Consider the following 10,216-nt stretch of genomic DNA (forward strand, 5'->3'; position numbering starts at 1 on the left):
GCTTGGAGTTTGGGCTGAGGCACCAGCTCTTCTCTTTCTCAGACAGCCCCTCACAGTAGCAATGCTACCGGTACCCAGACGTGACCTAGCTCGTACCCTCAGCCCAGCGCCTCGGGTCCCAGACGCGACTGGCCACCCCACCGGCTGGCCACACACGTGCAACACAAAGGTTCTCCCTTCTTCCCCTGCCATCCCATCTGCTGGATGCAATTAAATATTCACCGGGGCCCTGTGCAGCACTCCAGCAGCATTTCTTATGACTCCCTTGAACAGACTCAGCCCTCTCGGCACCGGGCTGACTGCGTGCACCGCTCTGTGAGGTGCGTCTTGTCCCCTGCGGCACCGCTGGGAAGTTTGCTGGAAGCCTCTCCATGCATTCACCAGCACAGGGGAGGGACCTGGGGGGATTAGGACCAATTCCTCCCTTCCCTGCATGTGCAGGCGTGTGTGTGTGCGCTCACGAGCAGCGGCATCGCTCAAAGGGCAGGTGATTTCTTTATTCCTCTTTGCTTCTCTAGAGACCTCCCCCCAAGGAGCACCAAAGAAGCCACAACCTCTTCTTGCAGAAAGGGGCACATCACCCCTCGGGAGGGTGTCGCGGCTCTGCTGCTCCCCCAGACCTCGCCGGAGCTGTGCCTGCAGAGCCCCGAGGTCACGGCGCTCCCCGCACGTCCCCCCCCTGCACCGTGCGGGGGCCTGCCCACGGTCGGCACCCTGACGTCACCTGGTAGCAGGGTATATCTAGAGGAGAAAGGACACCTCGAGACCCTTTCGACGCAGGCTGGGAGTTGGATGATTTGCAAGAGGAGCCCTTGGCACTGTGAGTATTTCCCAGCAGCTCAAAGCAATAATGAGGGTGGCAGGGAGATGAAAGGGGAACCGGCTGCAAAACCCAGAGGAGAGAAAAGTCCTGATAAAACCCCAGGGTGGGAAAATTCGGATGTTTGTGCTTGGAGAGCGTGAACAGACCCAGTAGCTAAGAGAGGGAGTCGTGGTTCTCGCGTGGTCGTTTTCTGTTTCCTCTCACTATTAGGGCAAGTGCTGGAGCAGTGCCTCGTCTCAAAGCTCCCTGGCCGTGCGAGCAGCTCTGCCCTCCGCGGGGCCGCTCGGTTCCTCGTGCCCAGCACCCCTCGGTCGGGGCTCCCCGGCACCCCCGCGGCTCCTGTCCTCGGCTGGCTGAGCAGTGCTGGGGGGGCTCCTGAGGAGCGGTCGGGACAGGCAGCTGGTGTTTCGTGGTCCGGCGCCCAGCCGTAGATGCGGGGCACATCGGTGGGGAGTTTGTACCGTGTGATGCTGTACCTCCGGCGTTACTGAATCCCTTCTTTCAGCTGGGATAGTCATTCCAATGATCCCCACCCGGGAAGCAGTTGTGGGAATGTAGTTCTGCTTGAGATGAGTTCTGGCTTTTAGAGCGCATCCTCTTTCATCGGTTCTTGGTCTTAAAACTGCTGCTAGAACGGAGGCTCTCAGATCCTGTGTAAAACACAGGAACGGAAAGTGCTGAACCTGCGTGGACTTTTTCCATCACTGTGATTAGCCAGCTCAAGCAACTGAGACTGGAGCTGTGAGGCTCCTCACAGGCATCTTACACTGGATACAATATTCCCTGACGAAAGCCTGGCTGCAAGAATGATGCTAGTGGCTCTCGTGAGGTCAAGAGCTGAGCATGCAAGAACCCCATCAAAAGGAATGTGAAAACAAGGATATTTCCTCCTGCTTGCTGTCTACTCCCAGTGTATCCCTGCATGGCAGGCCACGGCTCATGGGGGTTCTGTGTCTGACATCCCTGAGGCACCACGAAGACAAGTGCACACGGAGGAGTCTGTATTTTTGAACGTTTCAGACAGGGGAAGATGAGTTCCTACACTGAATTTGTCTGAAGAAGGTCAAGCAAGGCATCTGCATTATCTGTCAGGGAAATTTTCCACAGAGAATCAGAGATTAAGGAGAGGGCGGATTAAAGAGTCAGCATTTGTCAGTAGTATTCAAGTCCCTTTAAGTTCAAAGAAAACTAAAAGAAGGATGATTAACCTGGCCAGCAACCCAGAGGTGGGATATCTGACGCAACTGAGATAAGCCCATTACCATCTATTAGGTATAATTAGCATTCGGACGCAAGCAAAGCTCTTACCCAGAGGATTAAACCCTGGAGTGAGCAGAAATGCTGTCAGGGGTGATTAGTTAACACCTTGTCAGAGGAGGGGGCAGAGGAAGTGCGTGGAAGAACATCTTGTTCTTCAACAGCCTTTGCATCCACAGCCATCAGCTCTCCCCCGGGAGCTGCATCCCAGTGCCAGCGGCAGCAGAAGAGCTCTGGCAGCCCAGGAAGCACTGGGAGGAGGCAGCATCTTGCAGAGATCTAGAGAAGGAGACTCAGTCTCCTCGACGTTTCTCAAGCCATCTGTTCGGTGTGGTACCAAGGACTATCCAAGTACGCAGGTACGGGGAGGCGAAAGGCTGGGAAATTCCCCTGGGAAGCTGCCGTGGGAGTTTCTTTTGCATCTGTGATCGCGGGGTGCCTGCCGACCCATGCCTGGCAGCTGGTTCCCGAGGTGTGGGAACTGGGGCAGCTCCCGTGCTGCGGGGCAGGGCCCTCTCCAGCATGAGCGGAGACATCTTTGCCTGCGTGTGATGGCAAGCCAGTCCCACCAGCTCAATGGTGGGAGGGCAGCTTGATTCCTGCTGCAGGACGGAGGCTGTTATGTGTCATTAAGGCTGCTTTCTGTCCTCTGCCATTTCTTTTGGTGATGCATGGAGAGAATAGGTAGAGGAGGTTGGTAAGGAAGAAAGATTTGTCCCTTTTAGTTTCATTGAGTGCTCTTTCCTGAATTCATGCAGGTCAGAGAGAGGATGAAGTGTGATTTGGGCAGATCCTTTTTCCTACCAAATCTTGGGTTATCAAGTAGCTAGTAGGTGGATGCAACTGTTTCAGATTGGGGGAAAAGGAAACTCCAAGGACTGAGTCTTCCCATTATCTATTTCTTTGTTGAGTGAAGGCCAGGGGCAAGGCATGGATTCAGGGAACTAAGAGGAGTCGACCCTCAAAGACATTTTTGTGGTTAAGGTACCACGCTGGCACACAGCAGGTCTTGGTGAAGCAGAGCAGGAACTTACTTGGAGATGGAGCTCAAATGCATCTTACAAGTTTTGGATGCCAGCCCAAAGGGTTGGATATCTGTTAGCCGGTTTGTTTCTTCTGCTGTACTTTTGGGAGTAGCCCTTGAGAGGGGTGTCAAGTATCTTGGCGTGTCAGATGAACATGGTGCTTAGAAGTGGATGTGTACCACTCGTAGTTCAGGAGGGGTATCTAGCACTGAGACAGACACCCTACTGATGAGAACTGCACCTGGGGCAGAGGCATAATACTATATTTCAGGGCATTAGCAGACATGCCATGCAGCAGTTTTCTGATGCAAAGCATTTTGTTGTAGGGCAGTACCATCTGAATTCCTCACTGGTCCTGAGTAACAGCGAGGCACCAAATTCTCTCTTTGGTTTGGAGCCAAACTACCTTCAGGTCTCAGTTTGGCCCTAAAAAACTGTGAGTCAAAAGATTTTGTCAATCCTCCCAGCAGTGCAGTCCAGGTCATACCGATCACTGCACCTCCATTCCTATTCTGTAAAAGATGAAGGTGACAGTGTTTGCCTGTCCTGCCACCGTGCTGTGAGGATAAAGCTGTAAATACTGGGTGATTATTTAGGTGCTGCAGAGATGGCAGCCAAATAAGTAACTTCCACGATTTGAGCTGATCTCTGTGTTTGTGGGCACAGTGTGTGCTTAGGAAGCGTTGTGTTACAGGCGGGGAAATAGCATCTGTGCATACTTCAGCTGCAGACACAACCATCTGCTGCTCCATTTGGGGCTGCTGGAACCTGTCCAGTCTCCTACTCGAGATATTACAGCTGAGACAGGAGCCCAACCACAAGCGACAGGAGAACTAGCATGCCTCTAGGTGCTGTCATTAGGATCCATCCTACTGTCAGCACAGATGGAAAGATGTCAGGGGTGAAGTATTCCCAGACTGCCACAGATACAGAACGCATTCGCCTTGCACTGATGTGGAAGTGACATGGGAGGATTGCTTGGATGGTCTTTCTCCTTGCATCTTAGGCTTTGCTTTCCGGCACTTTGGCTATTTCAGGACTGTCAAAGACATGAACTGTCTTCCGAGTAAGGAAAAAAAAAAACCAAACCCAAACATTTTTGATGGCATTTATAGTTCTGAGATTAAAAGTCTAGAGTGTCACTGCAGGTGATGTTGGGGATTAGGCTAGAGCACTATGGTGACCTAATGAGATTAGCCTTTAGTTCCAAATCCTGAAGTTAATTCCATCAGCCTGGCTGCACGGGGATGAACACCTGGAGATAGGAGTTATATAATGGTCATGGGGAAGAATGTGACCTCAAGGAGGGGAGTGAAAAATGGCATTTATTTTTGTCCATAAATGCACTTGCTCAGACCATTCTAGCATACTAATTAGCACAAAATTAGATAAAGGGCTGGAAGGTCCCCCTTGGGCACTGGTGAGAGTTATTGCTGTCCTCTCTGGGAAGGAAGCAAAGGGCTCTGAATGCAGCAGTTCTGCCCTCTGAGGCAAGAGAGATGTCTCCCACACAAGAATTACTCCCTAATAACTATTTAGCCCCTGTGAAGTGGAGTTTGGCTCATGTGTAGTGTGGTGCAGAAGAGGTCAGTGCATGCCATATAATGCTCACAAACACCAAAATGGACATATCCTGGGGAAAGTTACAGGCTTTACTCTCCTAAATCCTGAGAAATTAATTTCTGCCTAAAAGACAGTCTCCAATGTTTTGCCTTAGCCTTCTTTACAATCTTTCAAAGATTCTGTGCTGTAAGTTTGGTATTGATAAACATGAGGCCCAAATTGCAGCTCCAGCCAGACTAAGGGGCTATGTAGCTCAGCATCCCATCTCCAACAGTGTCCAAAAGGTAACGCTTAGGCAAAAGTATAAGAATAGGTGACGTATATCATAATGATTCCCAAGGATAGGATATTTCTCTAAGCTGTAAGTGTGTCTTTGTGGGTCCTAGTAGTCATGTTGTGAACCAGTAAGTAAAAACATCAGCACTGCTGTTCCAAGGCTAACTAGAAAACAAAAAAACATTGGCATTAACCTTCCTATTTTACCCAAACTGCGGGGCAAGCTGCTGCAGCAACCTGTCTCCAAGAGTCCAGCTATGTCTGAGAAAAAAAAAGGTGTGGGTCTCTGTGACTCTGCAAGTCATTGCACTATGGGGTTAAGTGTCTTTTTGTCCTTAGCTCAAGTGTCCTTTGTTTGGCCTCCTAATTCTAGCATGCCAGATGAAAGACGGTGCTATCCTGCTTACTTTGTATGAATTACAATCTTTCTTTATGTTTACTATCCTTATCTTTAATCCTGTCACAATTATATTTTCCGTAATTCTGTCATCTGACTACTGATACCTAGAAGTGATAAGCAGAGTGTTGTCAGTCCTTGCTGTTATCTTGCAGACAGAGGGATCTGAGAGAGGCACGCGCCTGCCACACACCGCAGCCCAGGGATGAGTGAGAACCCAGCCACCAACCTCAGCACTGGAGATGCTCCAACTGGTCCCACCACACCACGCAAGGGGCCTCCCAAGTTCAAGCAAAGACAGACGAGGCAGTTCAAGAGCAAGCCCCCTAAAAAAGGAGTAAAAGGGTAAGGGCGTTTTGGAAAGAAAAGAAACCATGCCGGTCCGGTGGCTCCCCACTGCTAAGCTGGGCTTCTGCGGCACCATCTTCCCTTGGGCAAGGAGCCAGGAGGCTTCACCCTGCCCCGCTGCCTTCTGCTCTCCTGCCTGGAGCTGCTTCTCCTCGTCTGCTGCCCGCCCGCAGCTCTTCCCTGGCTGGGGGTGCAGGGCAGCAGCCCTTTCCTGGGTGCTGCTGGCCCAAATTCACCCTCACCTGCTCTTTTCTCCCCTAGGTTTGGAGATGACATCCCGGGCATGGAGGGACTGGGCACAGGTAAGCCCTGTGGGATGTTGTTGTCATGCCCTGCTTTAACGCAAGTGCAGTCACGCTTCAGCACAGGAGAGGACTCTGGGGTGGCCTCTCTGTCTCCCTGGCATCTCTGCAGCTCTCAGGGTCACCACAGAAGGCTCGTACTCCCTCCGCGAGCTGCCACGGTCATGCTTGTGCTTACATGCACTACGAGACAGAAAGGCTATTTAGGCACGCTTCAATTTCTGAATACTTTCGTTTGGCTGCAAATGTGCTTGTTTGTTTTCTGCTAATGCTCTGCCTAAGAATTTCAGCAGAATGAGGTTCTCAAAGAATTGCCAAATGCTAAGCTATTAATACCAAAAATCACAGGAACTAAATCCCAGCTGGTTAAGTATTTCTGTTATCACGAGAATCCTAATTTTAAGAATTTTATGCACCCATCTGGGACTGAGAAACACACGCTGGATGAGCTGTAGCCAATCAGAACTTCTTAGGTATCAATAACAACTGCACCTATCAAAGAGTTACAGATCCTGAATGTTGTAGACCAAATTATTCAGCATCTGATTTAAGATTGCACATATCTTCAAGATCACAGTTTGGCTACAGGTAGTTTATAAGAACAGAAGAAACCTCATTACTGGAATGAATTTTTACACCAGTCTACACAGTCACTGAAGAGACTATAGGAAATGCTGGTTTGCTTTTGCTCACAGAGAAAGATGGCACAGGAGAAAATACACTAATCTGGTTTGGTCTGGTAGGTAGTGCCAGATTTGAAGAGCTCATCTGCTCATTTAATCTTCAAGTGGAATCTCATTTGTCTTAATGTTTCCTGAGTAAATCAGCCTTTCTATTAATATGAAAGAAATCCAAGCAGCACAGTGACCAGAACCCATTTCTCATTCTCTGTCTTTTGCAGATATCACAGTGATTTGCCCATGGGAAGCTTTCAGCCATCTGGAACTGCATGAGCTGGCCCAATTTGGGATCATCTAAGGTGCCAGCATCTCTACTGGTGTCACCTGGTGACTCCACAGATCCCAGCATGGTCTTCATCACCTTTGACACTTATTTTTGGCCCTTACATCCACCTGCTCACAGGCAGGGTGGCTTTGTAAGAGCTAGTTATGAGAAAGTCCTTTGCAGATTAATTTGGCAAAGAAGTTAGTTGGGACCCTGAACAGACCTCATGCTCCATGTGGTGAAACTACTGAAAAATGTCTTAATGCCTCCCTGAACCATATTCTGTCTTCTCCCACTGTCGTTGCTCTTCAGGTTTATGGAGATAGAGGGAGGCTGTATTTGAACTTTTCCCCTGGTTAACTTTTCCCCTGGTTAGCTGAGATACTGTGTGCATGGGTGTGCATGTATGTCCAGACCTAATTATATCAAGCCCATTCTGTTTTCTTCCCTCCCTGACAACTTTCTGTATAGGATTTCCATGGATATGTCCCCATGTTATCCAGGCCACCAATTATTTGCTGAGAGTATATCTGTAGAGAACAGCATTAGAGTCACCAGTCCAGACGTTAGGCTATTTTTCTGTAGGAGACCCTTCCCCAGGGGTTCACCATAAGGAATTTGCTGCTAAGATTTACCTCACCAGCAAATGGGGAAAAGGGGTTGCAAATGTTGTCTCTGCTGTACTGCCCACAGGCTATGAGCCATGAGACTCTGGCTGTTCCAATAATGTTAAATGAAAATATGCGTGTCTGAGATCAATAGCTAAGTGAATTAATCCTACTATTCATTCCTTTGTGTCTGCAATTCCAAAGCAGCAGCACTCCAAATGGCGCTGTGTTCCTTTCCTTCGATGGGCACCCCGTGTGACGCTTGCACTGTCCCCGTGCCCATACATACTTACACGAGGCATTTGCTCCCCAGCACGTTTGCTGCCAGTTAAGACGACAGAGGATCATTATGATCTGTCACCAGACAGTGCCAGTAGTCCCGCCTCATCTAGCAGAAGACGGTATCGCATTAATTGCTCCCTCTTCTTTGTATTTAGCATGGGGCAAGTCTCCCTTCACACCCTGCCCCATCAGCAGGAAGGCTTTTCTCTTCACCCCCCGGCAACTTCGGGCTCTGGAGCTTGACTGGACAAGCAGGCAAATGGTGGTTCCCCAGAGAGAGATGACGGCAGAGCCGGTGGGGAGGCAGGGGGAGGGTAGCATGTGTATATGCAGGCAAGCCCAGGGCGAATCCACTTAACCCTATCGATTTGTGTCTCCTGGTCTCCGGCAGCCTGAGTGCTGGTGAGTGGTGAGGCACTCATAATCACTTAAATGCTTGGGGAAGGCACCGAGATTCCCTGCTGCCCTGGCATTAAGGAAGAGCTTTTATTTTGTTTGGAGGCAAGGAGGGAGCTTTGTTGTAGCTACCTAACATTCATAAGAAGAGGTGGTATTTTTAATCATTGCCTTCAGCTTGATGAGCCTCATTGCATAAGAACTGCCTCCCCCCAGCTTATCTTTCCTATGCTGAACATGTTCATGGGAGCATGGAGTGGTTATGGAGAGGAGAGCAAATCCTGCCTAAAAGATCAATCCCCACGCATAAAGCATTGCTATAAATCCATGGCTGTGCTATAGTTATCCGCTACTGTTATTCCAGAGGTAAGAGCTAGCAGGTTTCATTTACAATACAGCTTCAGCACCAAAAGCTAAACGAAATTCCTGTTGGCAGTCCAGAGTACAGCTTTTATTATTCAGCACTCCTGCCGTTAGAAACAGCAGTAAACCAACAAGCAGTTCAGAACCGCAACACAATCACAGCACAGGAGTCATGTACCATTTAGCTAATTGCAGCCCACAGCTATCTCCTTGGGCAGAGGCAGTCTGTCCTTTCCACTTATTCCCAATTTCTCCCACCTTTCTCACCTTTTAAGGTTTTTCTTCTTTCCCTAAGTGTTCTTTATGTAAATGATGTTTTATTTAGCTTTTACTGTAGGGGACTGATTTCATTTTTCTCCAAGCTCATACGCTAGCTCTCTCTTTCTGTGGTTAAATGTGAATGTTCCTATGTCAATGCTCTTGTGCTTTCCCTCATATTACACCATCCTGTAGCATATGATCCTTATTCCACCTCCTCAGTCTGTCCTCTTCTATCTGGGAGAAGACCCACTGCATCCAGTTTTGGATCCTGCAAGACGGCTGCCTCTATTATCATTGAGTTTTCCCTTTTTTAAGCAGGAGAACAACAAGAGGAGAACCTTTGAATTAGCCCTTTTGCTCCCTTTCATCCCAGGCCTTGGGAAAGCAGTCCAAAGATAGTGAGATCCTCTGTCAGAAAATACTGGGGTAAAAGCAAAGTTCTCCTTAGTCCAGGGACTGAAACATTTCAGCAAATGGGAGGGTCCTGGTGTAGTTCCACATCTGATTGCCATAACCCCAGCTCCCATCAGAGACCTACTCCATTCTCCTTCCTAGAGGCATCCAGCAGGAATGCACACATACCCCAGGTCTCATGCCTGGCTGATGAGCTGTATCAGAAGATGTTTTGAGTCAACATAGTTTGTTAGTTATTTTAAAAATATTTTCTATTCATTAACAGGGACTACATTCGTTCCTTTACTTGTAAGGAATTTTGAGACTTGGAAGGAGTCTTAAAACATCCTCACAGTTGTTTTGTCTGAGGTTCTGAGCTTTTTCTAATGAGCTATAACCCCAGAAACTTCCATTTTTCAAACAGTGAGAGATGGCTATGGTGCAAGAAAGCAAATGTGTTAAAGTAGCTTATTGAAGGACTTCAGTCTACATACATTGTAATATGCTATTCTTTGTTCTTTTACTATAAAAACAAGTCAAAAGCAATAAAAATGAATAAAAAATGTTTTAAAAATGCTAGGAATGTAGTCTGTCTTGTTTTCAAAATATATCCGGAGAAAGGCAGATAACTTAGCTTTTCATTCTAAAATCCTTTCCTGAGGAAAGCTCTGAAAGCCATTCACCACTCCTCACGAGAGAAAACCAGCTATTTATCTCCAAACAATAGGCAATAAAGACTAACTGTGATATCATCTGAGAAGCAGTTTTTCCCTGAGTGATGGTGTATTCTCCCAGGCATGGTGCATGCGACTTCCTTAGGGCTGAAATCTTTTGGTCAGTTATGTCTTCTGGGACTCTTTATGCAACTGAGTGTCAGCATGTTTCTACCCTATAGCAAAAAAAAATGGCTGAGATGTGAATGCTACTTATTTCATTCTCATGGCTATGACTGCAAGATAGAGCTGCAAATGCTCATC

General features: G+C 48.2%; 1 protein-coding gene across 3 annotated transcripts; it reads left to right on the forward strand.

The window, feature by feature from the left end:
* The first annotated feature begins 699 nt into the window (after positions 1-699).
* PDE6H (phosphodiesterase 6H) lies at positions 700-9,818 on the forward strand. Of its 3 annotated transcripts, none has more exons than XM_052774695.1 (4): positions 700-820; positions 5,497-5,686; positions 5,951-5,991; positions 6,893-9,818. In XM_052774695.1, exons 2-4 carry the CDS (start codon positions 5,547-5,549, stop codon positions 6,967-6,969), a joined length of 258 nt encoding a protein of 85 aa, XP_052630655.1. In that variant the 5' UTR covers positions 700-820; positions 5,497-5,546; the 3' UTR covers positions 6,970-9,818. The 3 variants fall into 3 exon arrangements, with proteins under 3 accessions (XP_052630655.1, XP_052630656.1, XP_052630657.1); XM_052774696.1 differs by lacking the exon at positions 700-820 and adding an exon at positions 2,206-2,439; XM_052774697.1 differs by lacking the exon at positions 700-820 and adding an exon at positions 2,206-2,431.
* The last annotated feature ends 398 nt before the right edge of the window (positions 9,819-10,216 follow it).

This window comes from Harpia harpyja, chromosome 23 (assembly GCF_026419915.1).
Source record: "Harpia harpyja isolate bHarHar1 chromosome 23, bHarHar1 primary haplotype, whole genome shotgun sequence".
NCBI lineage: Eukaryota > Metazoa > Chordata > Aves > Accipitriformes > Accipitridae > Harpia > Harpia harpyja.

Excerpts from the sequence above, each read along its gene's own strand:
- PDE6H (XM_052774695.1), top strand. The coding sequence starts at position 5,547 with ATGAGTGAGAACCCAGCCACCAACCTCAGCACTGGAGATGCTCCAACT. Across the intron at positions 5,687-5,950 it reads CCTAAAAAAGGAGTAAAAGG|GTTTGGAGATGACATCCCGG; the intron begins GTAAGGGCGTTT and ends TTTCTCCCCTAG. Across the intron at positions 5,992-6,892 it reads CATGGAGGGACTGGGCACAG|ATATCACAGTGATTTGCCCA; the intron begins GTAAGCCCTGTG and ends TGTCTTTTGCAG.